The 26,663-nt window shown below is 26.5% G+C and overlaps 1 protein-coding gene and 1 pseudogene across 2 annotated transcripts; one reads left to right on the forward strand and one right to left on the reverse strand.

Moving 5' to 3' along the window:
* Positions 1–9,467: 9,467 nt before the first annotated feature.
* LOC132946345 (uncharacterized) lies at positions 9,468–19,644 on the reverse strand. Of its 2 annotated transcripts, none has more exons than XM_061016317.1 (9): positions 19,267–19,644; positions 17,271–17,401; positions 16,312–16,464; positions 15,167–15,239; positions 14,930–15,093; positions 14,730–14,829; positions 13,478–13,698; positions 11,923–12,091; positions 9,468–10,324 (listed from the first exon to the last, which is right to left on the reverse strand). In XM_061016317.1, the coding sequence occupies exons 1-9, from the start codon at positions 19,286–19,288 to the stop codon at positions 10,218–10,220; spliced, it is 1,140 nt and encodes a 379-aa protein (XP_060872300.1). In that variant the 5' UTR covers positions 19,289–19,644; the 3' UTR covers positions 9,468–10,217. The 2 variants fall into 2 exon arrangements, with proteins under 2 accessions (XP_060872300.1, XP_060872299.1); XM_061016316.1 differs by having other exon boundaries at positions 14,718–14,829; positions 19,267–19,641.
* A 736-nt stretch (positions 19,645–20,380) lies between these two features.
* Positions 20,381–26,556, forward strand: LOC132946346 (uncharacterized; annotated as a pseudogene).
* The last annotated feature ends 107 nt before the right edge of the window (positions 26,557–26,663 follow it).

A 26,663-nucleotide genomic window follows, 5' to 3' on the forward strand; every position in this document is an offset into this window, starting at 1 on the left:
GAAATGCATTGTTTTCACTTATTTTATTCAACATTGTGTTTGTTGTGAAACTAGACTTCTGTAAAGTAATTTGGGATTGATTTGTGTATAATATGTGAGTCACGTCATTCAAACTTTTCTGAGAAACTTGTTTTATATTATTAAAAGTTGAATGTTTTTTATGTTTGTCAGTTTTTTCTTGATTTTCAGCTATTGACTGCAGATTGTTATAGTTTGGCGAGGCAGTTTTATTTGATAAATTAGGAATTTCAGTAAGACATGCTGTATTCACTAAATCTATCTTATTTGATTCGTTTAGATTTGAATTTACTGTTTTGTCAAATAGCAAATTTAATTGAAATGCACTGTTTTCGCTTTTTTTATTCAACGTCGTGTTAGTTGTGAAACTCGACTTCTGTAAAGTAATTTGGGATCGATTTGTGTATAATATGTTTGTCACGTCATTCAAACTTTTCTGAGAAACTTGTTTTATATTATTAAAAGTTGAATGTTTTTTATGTTTGTCAGTTTTTTTTTGATTTTCAGCTATTGACTGCAGATTGTTATAGTTTGGCGAGGCAGTTTTATTTGATAAATTAGGAATTTTAGTAAGACATGCAGTGTTCACTAGATCTATCTTACTTGATTTGTTTGGATTTGAATTTACTGTTTTGTCAAATAGCAAATTTAATTGAAATGCACTGTTTTCGCTTTTTTTATTCAACGTCGTGTTTGTTGTGAAACTAGATTTCTGTAAAGTAATTTGGGATTGATTTGTGTATAATATGTTTGTCACGTCATTCAAACTTTTCTGAGAAACTTGTTTTATATTATTAAAAGTTGAAGGTTTTGTATGTTTGTCAGTTTTTTCTTGATTTTCTATTAACTGCTGATTGTTATATTTTGGCGAGGCAGTTTTATTTGATAAATTAGGAATTTCACTAAGGCATGCTTTGTATGAAGAAATAGTCTTATCAGAATTTTTATACATTTTTTTAACCTTACTTGATTTTGATTTTGATTTTATATCATCATTAGAAATTTTGAGATTATTTGATACTTTTTTAGAAGTTTTTTTCCTGTAATATTTATTTTTAATGCTATTTTGAAGTTTACCTAAAGGACTACTGGTTGCTAAGGGTTTGTTACTCATCACTTTACAATAATCCATATCAGAATCAGAACTAGAAGGCGGATGTAAGACAGATGGCATATTGTGTACAAACGTATTACGTTGAGGTAAAATTAACAACTTTGATCCTTCAGAATCTGAATAATACATTTCATTTGTATCTGAAGAAAAACTATAATAGTCTTTTGCTTCAGTTGGTTGATCTACTGCGGTTTCATATATTTTGTTTAAATTGTCAGTGTTATTTGTATTAAGAGTTATATTCTTGATTACGATCGATGATTTACTGGTTTCACAGTTTAAAACATCTATTGATTTTAATAGTGATCTGGAATTATTGATGACACTCATCATTTATAGATTGGAATGAAAAATATTTAAATACATAAATATATATGCTGACAAATTATTATTGAAGGTCTTCATTAACTATATAATATCATCTTTTTCATATGTATTTGCGTTTTCTTGTTAATTTACATGTCTGAAAAAATATAAGAACTTAGCCTACATCTAGTTATTATACATGTACTATATTATACCTACTTAAATAGATAGGTAATAATATTAATTTGTGTGTTTGTTAAATTTGATAAAACATTTACAAAAAAAACCCTAAAATAATATATTCTACATGAAAAAAAAAATATCAAAAATTATATATGAGAAATATAGGTACATCATGATCAGTGGCATAACTGTGTTTTTGTTAAGAGGGAGGGGGGGGGGGGGTAAATGTCAGGTGATCAGGTATGGGTCCGTGTTTTTTTAATATTCCACTTTACACTGTATTAGGTACTGTAAAAAATTTTATAATTTATATTAAACCTATTATACAACACATTTTTTTAATACCGGCTTAATTAATTATTATTATTTATTACATAATTAATATAAATAGTGTCGGTCTGGCCCACCGGCCATTTCCAGCGGGTCTAGGTTAAGCAGAAAGTACTTAAACGATTATTTTCAAAACTAAACTTTGGTTTCGGAAAGCCAACAATATCGGGATTCTTTATTTTGTCTGTTTGTTGAAGGAGACATTCACTCAACCTATAAACTAAGTACCTATTATTTTTATAATAATTTATAATTCATTTAGTTACCTATTTAATGTTGTTTATGTTGCTTATACATTTTTGCTTTAATAATCATAGGTAGGTGGTAATAATAAATAATTTTAAAGTTATAAATTACCCAAATATCTATTTGAATTAAAAATAATAAATATTTTATTGCAATATTGCAATATTGTGATGGTTAAATTTATAGTATACAGTTTTTGGGGCGTCAATTAATTTAAACTGTATGTGTGTTTATTCGAGGGTCCAACTAACCAAGATCCGAAAAGAGGCCAATTTGATTGGCAAATATTAACTGTGGGTCAGCTGACCTCATAACCCCCCCCCCCACACCTGGTTGTTACATTATACATTATAATTTATAACATAAAAAAGGTTTTTTTTTTAGGGGGGGGGGTCTATCCCCGGTCACCACCCCCATAGGCCATAACTACGCCGCTGATCACGATGAGTTATCTCCAAGAACTGGACTAAATGAATATTAAATATTATTAAATGTAACATAGATATATTTTATAAAATAAAATTATAAATATAATAAATACCTTATAATTATTATATTGTTCAATATTCGGGTAAAAAATGATATTTGCAATAAACTAATAAATAATAAAAATGTCTTGTCTTGCATGACGTACTAAATAAATAAAATGTATTAGGTACCTAATTTCCTAGAGTTTGTGGGATACGACGTAGATTATACGTCAGCAGCAAATTTGAATATTTTAATGACATCTTGAATAATAATTTATTACGATATTTTATTGAATCATGGCAAATGCCAAAATGCCAATTACATAGGTACTATAGTATTTGATCATAGTACAAAATTAAAAATCCATAGACACTACTATACTCTCATCGATGGACGATGATTAAACGATTTCAATATTACATCGGTGACTATATAGCCACGACCTGGATACAAATAATTCAATCCGAGTAGGTAATAGGGCAACCGTAAAATAAACAATACCATTGAGTACTATCATTGATAATAAATTATTAATAATAATATATAATACTATTATAAAATTACTTATAGGCACAAATAGTATTGACGTCACATTGTCTACTGATAAGACTGACGTTTCGATATGACTGTAGATACTTGAAAATTTCACTATTCACTGAATGTTTGTATTAGCATTTTCTATACACGATCAAATTTTGAAAATATTTTGTCTCTTTTTGAGCTGTTTACGGGACATTGTCAGTTTTAAATTTTTTTAGTTTTTTTTTCTATAAATATCAATAACATTTTTTTTGTTGGGTAAAAAGCGTGAACATTTAATGCAAGGCTCCTGAAATATTGTTACAATAGCAGTTGAAAAATATTAAAAATACATAGGCACAATTTTTTTTTATAAGCGTTTAAAGTTCAAATTTTGACAACATTTATCAAATTTATAATTTATTAATTATTTTGTAGTTAAAAATGTATAAAATGTCTAACTTTTATAGCTAAGGATTGAAAATTTAAAACAAGGCTCCACGTAGATAGGTTATATATAAATTACTTTATTCACAATAATATCATGACCGTTTTCGCTCAGAATCGTTTTTCTTATACAATGATATTATATCATTGAATTCAAATTGAACACCATCCATTACAGTGACCCACTTGTAACCTACTGTACAGCAGAGCGACATCCACTTATCCACCTTATTATATTTGATTTTGGTGTATCAACTTGTAACTAAATAATTATTAATTAAAAATTCACTAGTCATTATTATTTTTTGACTAATGGAATAGTTTTTTTATACTAACATATTATTAATTACATATTTAAAACCCCGATTACAACTTTAAAGTTGATATCACAAAATTAAATATATAATATTAACGATAAAAAAATAGTAACTATGCATTTACTAAAACTGTTAAGGTTGAAAATTGAACAAAAATATGTAGTATCTACTATCTTATTCCCTTTATTATCCAACATAATAGTAATTTAAATACAAATGCAAGATCATATGTTATTCATATTTTGTGTTAGCTTTGATATTTTATTTGATATACACAAGTACACCACATCATATTATAGTTTTATAACTTAAGTCCTTTTATTTTAGGCTGGAGCTATGAGAAAGTTTCCCAAAGATCCAAAAACCTGCAATCCAGTACAGTTAATAAATCAATTGAAACCCGGTGTCAAATCACCACTTATCCACCTTTTTTTTTTAAAGTGCTAACTTCTAAAAACGTGTTCTTTACAAGTTAATACATATATAGCGACCAAAAATATGAAGCTATAGGTACCCTTTTTTCGTCAAAACACATTATACACAAATCATTCAGTTAAGTATTAAATATTAATAATATCTTAAACCATTGCAATTCATTGTATACACTACTTTCCCTCCAATTTATGCTAATGTACCCAATTTTTATATTTTTTTTAACTATACCTATTGATATATTTTTATTTATCGTTTTTATTTTTGAGCCATCTGCTTGTATGTGTTACACCGGTGTTCTGTTTTGGTCATCTGTGTGTCAGTTGGTGTCAAAATGGTTCAATGTTGGGTTTCGTTGTTCACATTTCCAACAGAGAAACCTGCAAGTTTTTTAGATTTCCAGCAAATGATGTTGAATGCGAAGTTTGGGCTAAATCCGTGAGGTAAATTATATTAAATAGTTATATTCTGTAAATATATTATATAGGTAGGAGGTATACCTATATAATTAACTGATAAAAGTTATAAGTTATTTTAATTTTAAATTATTAACTTTTTACTTTTTACATGACAGGAGAGCAGATGATGCACATCCCACAAAAAACAATGAAATATGTAGTTGTCACTTCAAAGATGGACTAAGAGAAAACAGACCTACTCTATTTGAATGGAACACAAACATATCTTTTTCATTATTTCTTTTTCACACAGTTATATCAATGTCATTTTGTCATTGGTTTAACCAGAAATATCCAATTTTAAAATCATAATAAAACTTAATCATGCCTGTCAAAAATAAAAATACAATGAAACATATGACGATGATGCGTTAACATATACATTTATATCACGCAATAAAAATTCAGGAAACCCCGTAATGTTTCATTGCTAGAATGTTGGATATGACAACTTTTCCATTGTGGTAGAAATGTTAATATTTTTCAGATTTATTAATAAAATGACATAGAAATAAGTTATTTCTACGAGATATTGAATGACTATAACTTGTTAAGATTGTTATTCTAATTTGTCTTTGAATAATTTTAAATGTAAATTTCATCTGGTTTTTTTTTATTATTCAAATTAAGTATTTACATTTAACGATCGCGACTATGGAAAAATACATGGATTAAGAAGATGTAACCCTTTACTACAAAATGTTTGGAACATTTTCAACAATTTATCAATTTTATATTAAAGAGAAACCGGTTTTCTCATTCAATTTGTATAACTATTTTATCGACTCTAAGGACTAAGACAATCCCTACTTTGTGGTAAATAATTATGTATCTAATTTATAATAGCTGTCATTAAATTCTGGAACAAACATTTTTTTAAAATTGTATTTCTTTAAATGAAAAACTGAGTTTCCAATAAAGTGGTTTGAAATAATTATTTTTATAATATTGTTGTATACAACTTTCAATAACATAATAGACTTAAACTATACCTAATTCAAAGTAAATATAATACATTAAAAACAATTATTTCATTTAAAAACATTACTATATAATATTATATTATATGACTAAGACATTTTTAAGAACTTAGAATAACTAAAGAAAGCAATGACTATTTTGCTTATTAATAAATTATAACAATTTAAAGAAAAAAAAATGGTAAAATGATACCTATATTCTGTTAAAATAATTATCTCCGTATTGTCAAACCTCAATCGTTAGTGAAATCGGACAATAGAAAAAAGAAAATATTATTTCTACATATCTAATAAGTTAAATAATGAAGACAATGATTTTTTTTATGAAAGAAAAATCAATGGTTTCTCATTAATATATTTTTTAACTTGTTACATTATTATTCAGATTTATAATTTTCAAGAAACTATGAAATGTAACTCATTACAATAATACGATTTGTATAATAGCTGTATTGAATAAACGCGTAACTCAAGTTACATTTAAAAAAATTGCAATTTTCGCAGTTATAATAATATTGTAAAGTTGAATTGTATTTTTATTTTATTTGCTCAACAGTATCTATTAAAACACTTAAATTTAATGAGTTAAGCTTCAAATTAAACTTTGTATAATACGTGTATAATATTATAGTGTATCATACGAGTAAACAAAAAAAAATACATTTTGTCGTTGTTAATTTGAGTAATACCTACTCAAATATGCATTTAAAATATTGGACGCACTATTAATATATTTACAAGACGCAAAATTAGTTATATTAAACTAATAGAATTTAAGAAAGTATTGGATATCAAAAAAAAAAATATTTAATATTTAAACTAAACTACCTTACTTACTGTACTAAATATTATGTAAGTACATAAATTTGAACTAGTAAGATTTATTAATAATTATAATTGGGATTCTAAATGTCCACCGACGTATATTTTTATTTTTAAATAATGATCTTTAATTAGTTACCATTTTGTAATAGGAAATAATGTGTGATTATATTATTATATGTGTGTTTTATATTATATATTTTGTATTTTATTGACTGTCTGATTTATTGTATAAATAATAAATATATAGTTATTTGTTTGTAAATAGGTAACTGTAACTTGCAGGTACAGGTACAGTTAAAATATTGATGTGTAATATTATTTACACTATACTTTTTGAACCCTTTCTCTGTGTTCTTATACCTACATGGCTACATTGCAATTTTTGTTACTGACTTATTAACACGTCTTATTAGATGTTAAAGAAATTATTAATAATTATATATAGATACATAGATGTATAATCAATGGTACTATTTATTTATTTTTAATAGTAAATTTTACTATTTTAGCATTTGAGTACCTACGTATTATTGTTCATGTAACAACACGGGATATTGGGATTTTGATTCATTTTGAACATGGTATATAATATATATTTATCATAGACATATTATAAATGAGCCTATGGTATTGATATCTATATCCTAACTCAAGGGTCGGCTGCAAGTAATTTCTATCGGAGTCCAAAAGATTAATCAACTTATTTATTTAATTAATAAATCAAACAATATTTGTTTTTGAGGACAATTTTTTTTAAAATATGTGTATTTTGAAACTAGAAAGTGTCCAACGAATTTAACTTAATATACCTAACACATTAATTAATACCTATAGTTGAAAATATAATCAAAAAATGTCATTATACTTTATACAGTTTAGAGTTAATTTTGGCATAATTCTGGTGTAGCAATCTATCGATTTTTTTAATTTTTTTTTCCAAAATGTGTATTTTAGGGTGCTTTATAAGAATGTAAAAAAAAAAGCCGGGAAAAACTTAGTTTTGAATAACTTTGAAGTTATTGATTAGATACTTCAAAAACTACAATTTTTACGTAAAACGCATTTTTTAAAAAAAATTCTTAGAATTGAATATTTTAAAATTTTTTTTATTAAAAGACGTGTTTTTAACGCTGATTTCGAAACTGTTTGAATTTTTTTTTTTGCTAAAACCATTATTTTGGAAGTTATAGCCATCCAAAGTTTGCGATTTTACGTTTATACGCATATGCGCACCACTACTTTAATGCTATGCGGAGGAACTCGTGTTTGGCATTTTTTCGATTTTATTTTGTTCGAGCGCAGCGCAGCGAGCAAGCGGCAACGTTAGCAGATTATGTGCTTTTTAACAACTTTGTTTGATTCCGAGGCCTGACCAAGGTGGTTTTACATACGATTAGCAAATCAGGGGATATTTTGGATTTTTTTGTCCAAGCGATATTCAATTCTAGGTATTTTTTTTAAAAAAAAATGAGCGTTATACGAAAAAAATGTAATTTTTTAAGTTTTTGATCAATAAAACGAAGTTTGTCCGGGCTTTCCTTTTACATTCTTATAAAGCACCATAAAATACTTAATACACATTGTATCCCTCAGCAACGAAATCTCCGAGACTTGTGAAGATTCTACATCTACATTGCAGTGTTTATAAGGTATCAAGAGAGAACACATACTCTTTTCTTCACCACATTTAGGCGATGTTGAATGGAAAAAAGAATTACATGGTTTAGTAAAAGTGCTTGTTGGTGGTACACTTCATCAAGGTGTTGGGAGAATTGGTTGGAATTTTTGAACAGCAGTTCATACTTAGAGAAGATCCTCAAGCCGAAAACATATGGAAAATTCTCAACACAAATTTTATGATGAAAAGTATGGACTTAATAACAGCTAGACCTACCTGTTTTAAGTATACAAGGACCTCACCCAAAACAAACAATTGAGTGTTTAATTGCAAAATTATGTGAAATTTAGACCCCATCTTTATTTTTTCAACACCAGTAAACTCATACACCTATTGTAAATAAATATTTAAAATGTAAATATGAATGTAATTTAAAATCTTATTCTCTATTATCTGCTGTATATATATATTATTTTTATAAAAAGCACGGAAAACTTTTTACACTATTATGACCCTAGTTGTCAAAGCCTTTATTTATAATATAATAAAAAAAAAATATGTAAAATATTGAAAATTGACAAAAGAAAACTTATTACTCTTTTGTATGATTTATTACTATCTGCTTTCTTAGAATTAAGTTATAATATTAATAAATTAATATTTTAGATTTTGAGCAGAGAATGAGCAGAGATGAATGCATTGATTTTACAATGATGTGTTTTTTTATTTTTGTGTCTGTCATCAGTCATCATAGTTTGGGGCAGTAACACTGCTTCGATTTTCTTCAACAGTATCTTTTCCAATGGTATCCTGAATATAGTTGGATGCGATCGGGAGGTCTAAATTTGAAATTCTCAATAGTTTTCAAAAGCATGGAGAAAAACAAAACAAAAATTAAGAAAAAACGGTAATTATTACTCAAAATTGATTTTGGTTTTTGGTATAACTCTAAAACAAATAACCATAAATACATGACATTTTCACTATTTTTTTTTAGCATTTTCTATACATGAGCACTGTACGTAAGCCTTACACACTGCGAATAGAAAGTAGAAATTTACAATTTCATAAATATGATATTATAAAAACATATTAGTAATAAAACATAAGTTCTCAACAAGAGAAACCTTAGAATTAAGATAATGTGATTAAAATTGTTTTGGAGAATGGGTATACTTAGTTAAATAAAATAAAACAATATCATTTAAGAAATATACGTCATACTAAATATAATTTTCAAAATACAAACATTTATACTTATTTAACACACTATTAAAAATGATACATTCTACTCAAAGATGAAATATTAATAAACTGCATAATAATACAAAATAGCCAATTTTTAATTAGTAATTAATAATAAAAAAAAAATAATAATATTTTTGTTACTTATCATTGAGAACCAAATTATTTGATTAACAAATAATTGTTAAAACTTATTGGTGTTTGGAAATTTCCTCTCACCTTTAAATACTGTCCAGAGTACTGGATAATTCCCCATCACCCTCTTCCACCTAAGATATAAATAGCGTGAGCGAGTGAGTGTTCCTGTCAATTTTTCCTCTAAGCGCAGTGGTAGTTTTGGGTTTATAATTTTACAGAAAGAAAATGATTTATGTTAAAAGTAATTCTGTAAAAAGTTAAGTTAAGTTTTGAATTGTATTTTTAGGTGTATTAATTTCCAAAACGTGTATATAAATATACAATACATAAATGAACTATCTATTTTAGATTTAAATAACTATCTGGGGATTATGATAAATTATTTAAAAGGTAAATTATATAAATTGATATTTTTATGATGGAAACAAATATAAATATTACAATTAATACTATGTCCGTACGACCATACAATAATAACCACTAAGTATCTTTAAACGTTATGAAAACAAAATAAATACAGTTGACTAATAAAGTTGTCTAGTACACAAACATATATTATTATAAATATATTCATTTCTTAGAGGCTAAATTAGCTTCTATAGCATGGAAATCAAATTGCCAAAAATGTTTGATTGCTGCAATACAACATTCCTTCTTAGCTGCCTTTTTAGTCGAACCTATAAAATAAAATTTATAGTACAAATAAACAATATTTATTATAATTTATTTATGTTTTTATATGAATAAACATTTTTTGGCAAAATTAAAAACTAGTATTAGATTTTTAGATTCTGAGTGGAACGATGAATGTATTGATTTTAGATTGATGTGTGTTTATATATTTTTTTATTTTTGTGTCTGTCATCACCTTTAAAAAAGGACAGTAAAAATGCTTAGATTTTCTTCAACAGTATGTTTTCTGATAGGAAAGTGAATCTAGTTGGTAAAAATTTTCTTTTTAAATCTAAGTTTAGAAAATGCAATACAAGATTCCTCAGTTTGTTTACCTTTATCAAAAAAAAAAATGTCTACAAGAAAGTCAAATTAGATTATTATGAGCGTTTGAAATTTATATTTTTACAACATTTGATATTCACTCGATTTCTCATGTAACAATTTTCTTATTTTACTGTCATTAAAAAACGAATGACTGTAGATACTTGAATATTTCACTGAATGTTTATATTAGCATTTCCTATACACCATAAAATTTTGATATTTTGACTCTTTTTGAGCTGTTTACGGACATTGTCAGTTTTCAATTTTTTTAGTTTTTTTTCTATAAATATCAATAAAATTTTATTTGTTGGGTAAAAAAGCGTGAAAATTTAATATAAGGCTCCTGATATATCGTTCTAATAGCAGTTGAAAAATATTAAAAATACATAGGCACAATTTTTTTTTATAAGCATTTAAAGTTCAAATTTTGACAACATTTATCAAATTTATAATTTATTAATTATTTTGTAGTTAAAAATGTATAAAATGTTTAAACTTTTATGGCTAAGGATTGAAAATTTAAAACAAGGCTCCACGTAAATAGGTTATAACAAAAACTAGGGACTAGGATATTTGAGATTAATTTACAATTTCAAAAGTTTTTATAATAAATAATAATCAACAATATTATTAAAGATCCCAGGAATTAATACTTATACATTTTGTTTATATATAACATTTAGGGGATTCAATACCATGATTTTCTGTTTTTGTTTAACACACGCGCAACATAGTATTTAAGACGTGTTTTTGCCAAACATACCAATTGATCTAATGAAGTGATAAGAATTCTAAAAACAAATTTGAATTTGTCGTCAAGTATACTTGAAATCAACTTTCCTACATTTTTGATATGAAATTTTTAGGAATTTGGGGGATAATATCAAAAATGTGGGAAAGTCAATTTCAAGTAGACTTGACAACAAATTCAAATCTGTTTTCAGAATTCTTATCGTTTCATTAGATCAATTGGTATGTTAGACGAAAACAGAAAACCACAGAATCAAATCCTCTTAAGTCATTAACAATGTATCTACTACTTATTATTTGTTATGGACTGATTTTGAATGAAAAAGTAAAGTGATAAAAATAATGTCGGGTAACACAAATGTAATTTAAATAAAAATATTTAATGTAACGAGTACGTAATTTTACTAAAGTAATTTGCCCAACACTGACTATCAGCTTATATTAAATAGTAGTTCTTAATCTATTTTCAACTAAAAATAAGTTTAACATGTAAAACAGTAATATAATATCGTTAAAAAAATATTACCTTGTCCAGTGAATGGAGTGTAGTCTATTTCACATTTCACTTGGAAAACTGATGGTGTTTTTGAACTAATAATAGTTTCAATAAAATCGACACCGGGCTTCAATTGATTTATTAACTGTACTGGATTGCAAGTTGTTGGATCTTTGGGAAACCTTCTCATAGCTCCAGCCTAAAATAAAAGGACTTAAGTTATAAAACTATAATATGATGTGGTGTACTTGTGTATATCAAATAAAATATCAAAGCTAACACAAAATATGAATAACATATGATCTTGTATTTGTATTTAAATTACTATTATGTTGGATAATAAAGGGAATAAGATAGTAGATACTACATATTTTTGTTCAATTTTCAACCTTAACAGTTTTAGTAAATGCATAGTTACTATTTTTTTATCGTTAATATTATATATTTAATTTTGTGATATCAACTTTAAAGTTGTAATCGGGGTTTTAAATATGTAATTAATAATATGTTAGTATAAAAAAACTATTCCATTAGTCAAAAAATAATAATGACTAGTGAATTTTTAATTAATAATTATTTAGTTACAAGTTGATACACCAAAATCAAATATAATAAGGTGGATAAGTGGATGTCGCTCTGCTGTACAGTAGGTTACAAGTGGGTCACTGTAATGGATGGTGTTCAATTTGAATTCAATGATATAATATCATTGTATAAGAAAAACGATTCTGAGCGAAAACGGTCATGATATTATTGTGAATAAAGTAATTTATATATAACCTATCTACGTGGAGCCTTGTTTTAAATTTTCAATCCTTAGCTATAAAAGTTAGACATTTAATACATTTTTACTTTTGACCCCCCAAAGTACCAACTAGATTCACTTTCCTATCAGAAAAGTTACTGTTGAAGAAAATCCAAGCACTTTTACTGTCCTAAAAGGTGATGACAGACACAAAAATAAAAAATAAAAAAAAAATTTAAAAAAAACACATCATTGTAAAATCAATACATTCATCGCTTCACTCAGAATCTAAAATATAATATATCTTGTGCCAAAATAATATATAACTATATTCTGTTTATTTGTATATGTAACATGTTGACACTAGTCGGCCGTTCTGCATCTCACTGACCATGGTCAGAAGTCAAGACAGTGTTTCTTTACTGTCTATTTAAGTAATATTCACTTTAAATGGAAAATAATATATTTTAACATACTAAAAGTACAATTATTGATTTAGTGATAAAATATTATATAGAGTTGTTTTAGAAAATATAATATATAGCATATCTCATTTACTTTTTCTATTTTTATTAAATAATCTTATTTTTTGGTAAAAGTACAATAGGTAGAGTAGTGTATATACTTGTATTTTTACTTTTTAAGTCATTAAAAATTAATGTGAAAAACATTTTTGGTTTTTTATCCATAAATAATAAATTGGGTCCCACCAAGTTGACTGATTAAAAGTCTTAATTTTAACTTTTTCTTTTCAATTCCAGAAAATTCAAAATCTATCAATTTTTATTAATAACTGTTAATTTAGAATAAATTGTAAATAGTAAATAAATGATTACTCGCCTTTAACTTTACTTGTGGTCTTCTGACATTTGGTTGATGTTCTTGAAAATTAATAGCTTTTGAAACAGGCTGTAGCTCCCATTGATGTATTAAGTTATGCATAGCTAATGAAGCAAAATGTGGCCACGGGAAATCCTCCTGTGGGGGTCCTTTAGGTTTTGGTACAGTACCATTTTCTCCATCTTCTGCCTCTGTTTCCATGGGAGATTCTTCTTTTTTTTCTAATTAAATATATGTCAGTATTTATATATATGTATATACTATACGAGCTAGTTTATTAAAAGGAATCTAGAAAAAAAATCCCCAAAGCTATACCTAACTACTGGATAAAGCTATCAAAAAAAAAAAAATTATTGATAAATGGGTAGATAAATATTATATTATAAAATATTGCTATATAAATATTTATTTATTTATTTATAAACAGGTAAGTACCCTTTAGTAATAATAGTAGAGTAAGTAGAATCTCAATTTGGCAAATATAACAGTGAAATTAAATAATATAAATTTTTTAATGAGTTAGGTAATGATTTTAAAATTAATCGTATTTCTGTTCATGAATCATAACATCTTAAATTATATTTTAACTTAAGTATTAATATGTAATATATTACAATTATACATTTTATAATTATAATAACATTATCTAGACGAGAAAAAGTCATAACACTACAGTTACTTATATTTAGTGGAAGGTAAATTTGACGACTCTGAGTAACAAATGTATGTAGATTTGACTGTAAAGTTAAATTATTAGTCGGATACTTTTAATAGTCAAACCTATTTAGTATTTATTTATTATAATATAATTTTGATGTCTGATCGGAAACAGTGTAACTGCTTGTATATGAAATCGATCTTTTCATGAAAAGTTGTCCATTTCATGAAGTGGAAACGGTAAATAATATACTATGTGTCTACTAAAACTCTTAAACAGTAATATAATAATTAATAATATATAAATATTTAAGTAATTTTAAATATAAAAATATAAAAAATACTTATTTAAAAAATGAAAATTTTTACGCTCAGCAGATCAGGTTAGTTTAAAAATTGGCGTGAATTGACTCTTAAATATCATAATTTAAATGTAAGATTATCATATAGGTAATATCATAGGCTTTTTATTATATTTTAATTTTAAAGCGTGTTATGAGAATTTTAAGAAGTATATATATTACTATTTGCTTTGGGGATTTTTTTTTTTGATTACCATTAAAAGTTAATTAGATCAACCTACCAGATCGCTCACTTATTTTTTTAGCCAACATAATGCGCAAGAAATTTTCACATGCCTTTTGTTTGGCCTGAGTCTTGGAGATGTGATTTGCAGAATACATTTGACCATCAATCTATATTGTTTTTCAAAGTATACATTATTAATTATTATAATAATACACAAGAAATAAAATCAAGCTTTCTAATTCAATTATATCTCAACATTGATCTTACCTCAAGTGTAGCAGTGTAACCCGTAATATTATTTATTGAGTGCTCTTGTAATTGAATTGGTACATCTTTGAACAACTCAGAAAATACCATTAATGGACTTTTGGGAGATACTAAACGACGCATTCGAGCATTCAAGCGCTTTTTCCGTTCTTTCTTATTAATTTCTAATACAAAAATAAATTTAAAATAATCAACTCACACAAATGACAATAACTTAATTTAAATAGAATTGCATACTTCGTTTGACGGGCCATTTTACTTCTGACTTCTCGCTAATTGAACTTTCATCTTCAAGTTTTATTTGTTTATTCTATATAGACAATGAGACAACATAAGCAATTTTTAAAAACGCGGCGAAGAAGTATTTTCAGTTAGCGCAAAACACATATACTTTAGCAGATAATACATCAAAATAGTATAGCATAAATAATAATAATAATATTTTAATTGTATTAACTATAATTATCATTATTATTATTATAAGAGGACGGTGTTTGATCTGCCAAGGTCTATGCAGTTACCAAAAAAGCTATGACACAATCCATCACAAATGATGACAAAATATCACTGACTTGGACTGTAAATAAACACAATATTTGTGTATATATAGAATCCTACTTGTCACATGATATGATAAATACCATCAAATTAATGGTTGGGTTTACAAGTTGCCAATCACAATAAACTAAAATTTTAAAATGATTTAGTATAGGTAATTTTATTATAAAAATATGATTAATTTTCATATTAAGCTTAATTAATAGTCTAATGCAACTAAAAATACACAAATTATTTTTTCTTTTGAATAGTTTAATTGTATCGATGTTAGGTAATCATATTAGGACTTTAATATTTATATAAAAATAATAAGTATTATTGGCAACAAGTAATAGCTTCAACCATACTGAATTTACATCACCGCAACAGATTTTAAGCTTAGCTGTCTCACGTTTATGCGAGACGCCCCAGGAATAATATTTGCAATCTTTAATCCAAAAATGATATGGATTAATCAAATCTGCACTACGACTCTGAAATAGATGTACTGTAATATTAAATGTAATATTTAAAATATGCGGCAAACTTAAATTTGTCAGAATATATAGACATGTTCTTTTGCAATGTTATAGTAATTTGTTTTTTAATCAATACAAATATTAATAATTTGGTGTCATATTACATAAACCTTTAATTTTAAATACACAAATGTAATTAATTAATTGGTATTCACTATAAAAATTTAATTTTGCCCAAGGCAATGGTAAAAAAAATTGTTAACAAGTTCTTAATAATGGCGATAACAATGATTTGATGTGTATATATTATGTAAATATGAGTATGTGACCATTGCAATCGTTAATTGTAAAAACATAGCTATATACCTCAAAATCTATTACTGGAGACGTTTGAGTAACTGAGGCTGTCGGTATTTGAGTTTCAACAACTGGTTTAGGACATGTTGATTGTTGTGATGGTGCATCATGCAAGGGCATGGATTGTTGTTGAGTTGGTTTTTTCATTGGAGTAGTTGTTTTCTAAAAATAAAAGCAAATATAGTTAATTTATTAAATACAATAAAATAAATAATATTAATATTATTATCATCATTATTAATTTATAAACAAGAAAACAAAAAACTAATAAATAAATAGCGGTAAAACCGAGTGTCAATTATTATATTAATAAAAACTTAATAAATTTAATATCAATAAGCATTTAGAATATTTAAGTTAAATAAATATAAATAGGGTGAGTAAATGTATATAAATTAACTATTATTTGAATAAATAAAAAACTCAATAATATTATATGATTAGGTACTGTTTCACTAGAATTTCTTTTTTCCAGGCGTAAAATTTGTTTTATCATTATAATTTGATTTACTGATGTGAATATTCTTTGTTAGGTATACATTTATTTCAATAATTACAATTATAAAATTATGCAAGATTTTTTTTATATACCTATAAATATTAAATAGTTAATGTTTGTACAATTAGTACCTACTTATAGAGGTAAAAATGAAGTAACTATTTTTTATGAAATTACAAAACAACTACACTCATTGAATAACACACGGGATTTACAAATAATAATCCTATACATTTTTATATTTTACTATTTACTTATTTTAGAACTAATAATGTGTTAAATATCAACTAAGTATAAATAGGCACATTTAAATTTTTAAAAAGCACATGTATATCATAACTTAATCTTAACAAGACTAATATTGTATGTATTCTGTATATTACAAAGTATTGATAGGTAGGTACTTAATATTAAATAGGTAATAAAATAAATAATGATGATAACAATGAAACTAATTTTAAAAGCTTACTGATGTTACACAATTTGCCGCATTAGACATTGTTTGCTGTTGCTGTTGTTGTTGTTGCTGCTGCAGTTGATGTTGTTGTTGTCTGAAAGTTTCAATCTTTCTGATATACTGATTACCGTGACTACCACCACCTAAAAAATAACAATTATAAATTAAGAAGTATAACAATTAAATTAAATCATCATTATTTGCTTGTATATTATAAGTCTATTTACCAATTTCTGTATAAATTACAGAAAAAGAATTTCAAAAAAATAGTGTGCATCAGCAATTTTTATGGTACCTATAGACTAGTTTTACTCATTTGTAATTAAACAATAAATTGTCATTTTTTACTTAATTATTATCGGGATTATTTTATATAATTGGTCCTTAGAATATAGCAGTGGTGGCTAGTTTTTCACTCATCCGTTTGGCTATTAAATTTCACTCTTTAAGAGAACAATTTCTTAACCAAATTGTAGGAAGAAAATAATTCATCATAATTCTATTATTAATTTTAATAACTCTGTATGTTGTTTAAACAATATTTATTGAATGTGCAATTTACTTATCTTATATTATAAATAAGTAATGTGATAATATTATTTTCAGTCTTATTCTGTGGTATATACAGGGTGTCCTGCGAGGATTTATCCATTGCGATATCACCTGAGATAATAGGTATATCAATAATTCATAAATCGGTTTTTTTTTTATTAGACTCAGAGACAAGGACTACACATATCTTATTTTTTAATTTAATTACATTTTTTGGTAAAAAAAATAAAAAAGTTTTTTTTTGTATTTTGTTTTTGAAACAGTTGAAGATTTTGACTTTTCAACATTTTATTTTCATTGATCTTATGATTTTAAATAATTTTTTTAGTTTATAGGTAAAACGGCAAAAAACCTGTTTTTGTACAGTTTATGTCCCCTGCTAATGGGTACATCCTCACAGGACACTCTGTAGTTACTGTAATATGTTTTTACATACCTGTTTTGTTTAATGAACTAAATTAACCATAGAAAAATACATTTTATTTTCAGTTGATTATTATAGCTCATTGAGTCAAAATTAAGTTAGTTACATAATGTTTACATTTGATATAGGAAGACCTATATAATATATATATAGTATATTATTTGAACACAAAATGTACCTATAGCTATTAATTTATTAGAACAACTAACTATAGTTCTACTATAGGTCTGTTGGATATACAAAAATATAATATTAAGTATTTTTTACTACAAAATATTAACGTTGTCATTGATAGATGCTTAACATAATAATATAACATTAGGTTTTCTGACAGGGGAGGTCTTTATCATTGTATAAGAATTTGGTCACCGACAACAGTCGTTCATTCAAGCTTGAAAATATTAAAAAAGCATTTTTAATTCAATGCAATTCTTTAGGTAGTTGCCTCAATAAAATATATTGAAATAAAAGAGTGGATATTACCTACCTACAATTTTTTTAAAAAATGTTTTCAATTTACAACCAGATCAAAGGATAAGGTAGGACCTGCGCGATATTTACTGTTTAAAAATAATCTACAGATTTATAAGAAATTATAACATATTATATGAGTTTACTCTGCATGTTAAAAAAATGTATTTAGGAGGTACCTATTCAATTTAGGTTGGAATAAAATATATTATGTTTAGTTTATGAATTGAAATGAAAAATTTTGGATACATTTTTATGATTGTTTTTCACATAACATTTAGAAGTTGTTATCGCGTAGATAGGTAATCAATGGTTTTTAGTTCACATTTTAACACAGGTGCCGAGGAGCCGCGAGGAGCACACATTACAATCAAGCATTTTTTAGTGCATGAACCAACTAGGCCCAGGCGATATTACTTTTGGGACTAGAAACAACATTATTGTAGGATTGATACAGTCACAACCCCCTAGTCCATACAACAAAGGAGGGCGTCTGTCCCTAGGGAAGAAAAATATGAAAAAAAAAAAAAAAAATAAGTAACAAAAATCGATTTTCCGTACTTGAACTTCTAGTGTTGTACATGGCCGATTTGTCCACAACGATATTACCTATAAACGAATGGTCTTACGAGTTGTCGAAGCAGAGCACTTGTTTCAGAAGATTGAGACCTCTGATTGAAAACTATACGCTCGTACCAAGTATGTGGTGAGCTACGAACCGTCGGCGACCGGAGAGCGGAGTTATACTAGACCGTGGACTGGACTACTGAACGACGTGGAATCGGATCAACGGCGGTGCTTATCCGGTCGACTTCCGAACAACAAACTACAATGTCGACGGCACTAGCGCAGGTACGACTACAACAGTTGCAAATGGCGTAGGCGTTATAAAAAATTAACCACAGCCGTGGTGTAGAGCACAACTACAGTGTAAACAAACAAACGAAAACAAAAAACGTTGTCAACAACGTCCCGCAAAACGTAACCATATTATACCATGTTATACCAACTATAACGAAATAATATCATGCCAAGAGCTGCAGCTGGATTACCAGCTACCATACAATAGATATTGTTATCAGTTTTCGTGATTCAACTTTACTGTCTGGTAAGTGAAATATACTACGGTAATAATAATTGTGGAATACCGCTTTTTTTTCAGGATCTACGGTTCGGCTGGTATGTGCGTTTACGTCACGAATTAAAAATAATATATTTAAATTCGCGGTCTACGTAGTTGTGGCATTTCATGATATTGTATTATATTCCACGTACGATTGGGTGGTACGCTCGCCCGTCGGCCGTCACTGCGCCGTGTAATCATAAATCACGCCACGGTATGACACGACGGTAACTTTTTGACGGTCGGATATTTCGGTAGGGCGTGACGTGTGCGTGGACCCGAACCCGAACAAGATTTTAAACGTTCACACAGAATCTATGATACCCAAGAAATCTATTCTGCGGTATTACGTTGTTTTATAATATTATCATGACGCATTGACGTGGGTCATGAACACGTCATGACAGATAAATATTTATTAATTGTTCAGATATTATCTTAAACCGTGGTTCGTGGTTACCGTGTTGTAGTAAGTTGTTGCTATTGTTGTTGACGACTTGACGTTGTACCAGTGTAGTAGTGTACCACCAACACCACCGCCACCAGCTGATAGTACGTGGGCTTTATCACGTCGCCACTCGTCGTGCCTACAGTAACCTACGTTGTTCCATGGTACTATACGAGTATACGACTGATACCACCATTAGAGAACATTACTGTTTTAAAATGTATTATTTATTAATATAGGTAGATATTTCTCTCTCACTTATCCAACATTTTAGTCTGCACCATTCACAGTTAAGTGTATTTTTCATTTTTGAAAAAAATAAAAAAACCATAATCCCTTGGATTTTACACTGTTAAAGGTTTAAACATGTTTAAAACATTGTGTCTTAAACATAACAACCCCGGCGCCATTATAATGACGTTTCATGGTTAGGTACGAATTGAATTTTCACATTTTAAGTCCATCCTCTTCCACAGAAAGAATCGCTAGGCGCAACTGCGCAACTAGAGATGTCAAATTACATATTCCCTCAATGTTATGGGTAGGCGAGGAAATCATAATAGCCCATAGACAACGATGGGCTATTTCATCCCCCACGAGTTGTGGTCACTGGTTAGGTAATTTCCATGAAATATGTTCAAAAGCCATAAAAGAGTATGTTTAAATTATATAATGATGTTTAAAAATTTGAATTTTCTTATTGTATCGAATGAAAAATGTCTACATTTCTGCTCTACTATAATATATGTATTGCTAAAATTGTAAACAGTCGTACGTTGTAGGCAAGGGCGTCCGCAGGAATTTATCAAGGGGAGGGCAAAATATTTTCCTTTTTACATTTTTGTCTCACTATCCTATTAGTTATAAAGTATATTTGTGATATGTTTTCTTTCATATAGACAAGAAATGTAAAAATATTTATGAGTAGATTGTATCTATACGTAGATAGTTGGTTAAAACTTAATCTTACAGCATTAATTTAAATTAATTGTTACGTAATTTTAAATGATCAAATACATTTTTTTTTTATAAATAAAATGTTACCGTTGATTTTATAATTTTAGGTAATTTATAAAATTAAATATTTCTAGCTTACTCAGTCATTGATATTACAAACTTTAAAAGGTATGCCATCTATAAACATTTAATTTTATTATCAAAAAAATAAAAACTTGGTTGACACTGCAATATTGCACTTGGTCCCACCACTACATCTCGTAATCTATAAAAGCAACGTCCTTAGTTCTAACGTTCATAATTTAGTGTAATAAAAATCACTCTGTAAAAAAAGTTTATTTTGCGATTTTTTATATTATAACGGTAATGATTGAGGTTGGGATTACGATGCACTTTGCATTGTATTCCAAATCTAGCTACGCGATACTCGTTTTATAACATACCTACATTGAATTTTTTGACAGTTAAAATTCTAAGATCCTTTTTTGCATTTAAATATTTTTGGAGAGATTTTGAAGTTTTTTCTATTTTTTTTTTGCACATGTTTTTGCATGAATTTAAATTTTAAGTATTAAAATATTAATTATGATAACATGAAATATTTCGTAAAAAAAGGTTGGTAAGTATTCGAAAGAAAATTGGTAGGAGGTCCGCGATTTTTAAAAGTCTTCTTCCATCGAGGGTCCGCATGTTCACCAAAAGTTTAAGAACCGCTTTCGTGGTCGTAGAAGATTTACCCAATGGTGGGCATTAACTTTTTAAAAAGTTAAAGTTAAGTTAAAAAGTTAATTTTTTTTTAACTTTTTAACTTAACTAGTTAGTTTTTTTTGTTATTAACTTATTAACTTATTCACTTAAATTTTTAAAGTTAATTATCATTATTTTACAGTTAAGTTAATTACATTTTTTTTTATCATGTGGAACCAAGAGACAAAACGTATTCTTAAATTTATTTTTCTAATAATATAATATCATCAATTCATAATAATCCAATTATATTATAATCTATAGGTAGGTACTATAAAGAGTAATAATTAGTATACTATCCATTGTATGGACTGGCTATTTTCACGAATTCTATTATTTAATGATGTACTCGGTATTGAATATTCCGATTTTTGTTTTATCTAACTCTCCAATTCCTAAAAACAGGTTTAAGACTAAATATCATAGTTTTTAAATGGATATCATAATATCAATAATATATACTGGTTACTGGTAAATACGACAATTCCAATGGACAAAACAAAAAGTCGTCCGAGATATTTATAAATTATAATTTATAAATACAAGCAAACGTCTGAGATTAGAAAATAACATTACCGAAATAAATATGGAAACAATTGTTGGTTAGGTATTATACTATTATCATTATTCATTGATTTTATTTTAATAATAGACTATTATGGTACTATAAATGACAAATATTTAAATCAGCCTACCTGCATAATATACAATTGTCAATTGATAAGAAATATAAATAATATTGAAAAATGTATATTTAGTATTTACTATAATATTCATTAATCATTTGCGATTACTGATTACTGATTATTGATTAGTCTATTCTCATTTCTCGGCGATTGTCTATTTGACTAGTTCTCGTCGGAGTATAGGCATAGAGTATTATAGAAGCGACAGCTAGCAAAATCTACTAATACTCAACTGAAGTTAAATCTTAAATCTTTAAATAATAAAATATTATTAATAGTTATTAAAATCGTATAGGTAAATTAAACTCATCAACTGACAACTACTGTAAACTATGTCAGTCAATAATGATGTTCAAATTGAAAAATGGTCATGTATTAATTCTTTTTTTCAACAACTTTTCGATGTTAAAGCTAAAAGTGAGACTGGCCTTTCGTTTAAATGTTTGTTATGTTTACCTAAACAGAAAATTGTATCTGCATCTCAATCATCCAAAGCAAACCTCAGAACTCATATTAAGGTTGGTAATATTATGGTTATAATTATTATTTTTACATTTAATTCTATAAGGGTAAGTCTACAGACCAGTATTTAACATAGAAGTGCAAAAAAGTTTTAATAAATCAATGAATGTAATTGTTTAACTATATTTTATTAATTTAAAAAAAAATTCTTATTATGACAGTATGTTAATAATTAAACTATAGGTAGATACCTAGGTACCTAAATGGCTAAATTTATTTTATTTTATTTTTTTTTAGCTTGTGCATTCTCATCGTTTGAATGATTTCAATATAGCATTTAAGAAAAGAAATTGTGATGACATTAGTACTTCAAAACATCCTAAGCAATTGAAACTCAGTGAAGTTGAACATAATTCTATTAAAAAATTAACACAAACTGAGTTCAATAATGCAAATTTAAAACTTATTATCAACACAATATCACCATTTTCCCTTATAGAACACCCAGCTTTCATTGATTATTGTAAAGTAACATCATAAAAAATACCAGTATCACGAAGAACATTAATGCGAGACGTAGAAATTCTATTCAATAGTTCAATTGAAGAATAAAAAATGGAGTTCAATACAGTGCAATATGTTTGTTTAACAGCAGATTGTTGGACAGTTTTTCACAAGTAAGTTAAATACATTTTTAGACTTTAGCTCTTTAAATAATTAATATTATATTTTAATGCTACTTACTTAGTTAATTAGCTTTATAATACTATCTATAATCTATATGTGACATATTATAAATGTGTGTGCCTATAAATTATAATACCTACTATAATTGTATAATAGCCAATAGGTATAATAATATAATATAATATATTATAATATGTTTATATATACCTAGTTGTATATATGTACCTGTGTATAAACATTTTTATATAAATATTAAATAAGTTATACTACTATTTAATATTCAGTCTATTCTTACTTCTTACATAGTTGTATGTTTAAAAACCTAATTCTTAATATTTTAATTGTATTATGAACTTTAAATAATTCATTCATTGTTATAATAATATAATAGGTATTTACTTTACCAATGTTTATTTTTTATTTGTTTGGATAAATATATTATTAATTTCATTCAGTTTTGAGAAACAATATGATAATTGATACTGAACATTTAAATGTAAATACCAAATATATTATAAAATAAAATAATTATTTATTGAAAGTAGGTACTATTAATGTGCTAGTTAAACTATAGAGAAATTAACTAGTTTTATTAAATATGCTAAATTCTTATGCTTATTAAAATTTAAAGGGCTTATATTGGTGTAACTGTGCATTGGCTTGACAGCAATTTGGAAAGACACAATAAAGCTTTAACTTGTAGGCGAATGCTTGGACGACACACGTATGATAACATAGCTGAAATTCTGGATAGAATAGTCAATGAGTTTAATTTACAAAATAAAATTACATTAATTGTGACAGATGATGCATCAAACTTTGTAAAAGCTTTTCAGGTATGTTTTAATTTTTAGTTTCTCAGTTAAATTTTCAATTAAACTTAAAATGTGTACTTATTATTTTCAATTTTGTACAATTTTAAATTTTAAATTTTAACAATTTAGTATTTACTTAGTTACTACTAGTTAAAATATACATTATTATTTTATATTTTTAATGTGATATTCTTGATGTTGGTAGGTTCTTAAATAATTTCTTAAAATATTTTTGATTTGTTTTAGAATTTTTGATGAGAATTCTGAAATTACTGGAATTACCTCAAATGAAGATGAAAATGAAGAAGTTGTTAGGAGTGTTGAAATCTTTGATGTATTGGATAATGTTGTAATCGATAATTTAGATAGTTTGACTTTACCTCCCCACCAACGATGTGCTGCTTACACATTGAACCTTATTGCTACAGTAGATATTTTAGCAGCTGAAAATGATATGGCTTTCAAGAGGCTTAGTAGACGCGTGTTTGAAAAATGTCAATCACTGTTCAATAAGCAAAACCAATCTAGTCAAAGTGCAGATCAAATTAAAGCTATTCTTGGTCGTTACTTACTCCAAATGCCACAAGGTATATATTATTATATTAATTGTATTATAATTATATTTAATATATATATTAAATATTAATTATATTATATTAATATTTTGTTAGTTGATAATTTAATTTTTAATTGTTTTTTCAGTCGTAATTTTACTTGGCCTACATAATATTTCTGACTATTTTTGTAAAATATGTTTTTAGATGGAATTCATTTTATGATTCAATTAACTTGTTGTTTGAAAATATTGACAGAATGGATGAAGTCTGTGCTAAACTTCAGGTGCCTTTTTTTTACAAAGCCCCAAGATGTCGATTTTTTAAATGAATATTGTAAGGTAATAGTTATTATATATCCCATATAATATGAGTATTGAGTAGGTAATGTATTGCATTTATTTCAATAATTTTTAAAATATTTAAGTGTATTTTCATTTTTCAGGTAATGAAACCTATTGCTCGAGGTTTAGATGTCTTGCAAGGAGATAAACAAATCTGTATTGGTTTTTTATTACCTACTATAAGCGCAATCAACAGAGCTTATGATGGTATAGGAAACCTTAAATATTGTAAACCTCTAGTCCAGGCTTTAAATATAAGACTATCTCAAAGGTTGACACAATCATTATTCATTACTATATATAACTTATAAGATATTAATTTTAAAATTTAACTATTACTTATTAGATTCCAGCGTTATATCACTTGTGATAATTGTCAAATGGCTGCGGTTTTAGTTCCAAAGTTTAAATTGAATTGGGCAAAACCTCAGGAAAAGATTGCTATAAGACAACGTTTAATAGATTTTTTAGTTGAAGACATTGGTGAAGAAGACTCAGTACATACTACTTCTACTTCACAAACTTTATTATCAATTGAACAACATACAGAAAGTGAATCTGAAGATGATTTCTTATCATTTAGTGTTACTCCTACTTCTAATTGTAATGAAATTAATATTCAAATGTTGGTGGATAATTATTTATCCAATGCATCTATAAAAACTCCTAATGACTTACCAATACAGTTGAAAAAAGCATATTTTAAGTTTAATACAGCCATTCCATCATCAGCTCCAGTGGAAAGACTTTTTAGTGGTGGAGGGCATTTGATGGATAAAAATAGAGGCAAAATGGCTGAAGAATTTTGAGATGACGCTTTTACTTAAACATAACAAATATCTTAATTGTTAATTGTTAATTTTAATAACATTGAAATTCTTATAGCTTATTTTATTTTACCAAAAGTATGGTATTTTCCTGTTTGTAAGTGTTAAGTTGACAATTTTAAATTATAAATTCTTTTTGTTGTTACTGTTATTATAATTATTATATTATATATATTATTATTATTACAGTTAGTAAGTGCCTGACTGAATAATGCTATTCAAATATTATTTATTTTTGGTATTATAATATTTTGAAAACATTTTTATTTTGGTTTGTTGCTACTTAAGATACTAGGTATTTTTTATGT

This window comes from Metopolophium dirhodum, chromosome 6 (assembly GCF_019925205.1).
Source record: "Metopolophium dirhodum isolate CAU chromosome 6, ASM1992520v1, whole genome shotgun sequence".
Lineage (NCBI taxonomy): Eukaryota > Metazoa > Arthropoda > Insecta > Hemiptera > Aphididae > Metopolophium > Metopolophium dirhodum.

Bases quoted from the DNA above. Each gene is read 5' to 3' on its own strand.
- LOC132946345 (XM_061016316.1), bottom strand. From the start codon at position 19,288: ATGTACAACACTAGAAGTTCAA. The intron at 14,830-14,929 runs GTAAGATCAATG...AAAACAATATAG, and splicing joins GTTACACTGCTACACTTGAG to ATTGATGGTCAAATGTATTC. The intron at 10,325-11,922 runs GTAATATTTTTT...TTTATTTTATAG, and splicing joins CACTCCATTCACTGGACAAG to GTTCGACTAAAAAGGCAGCT.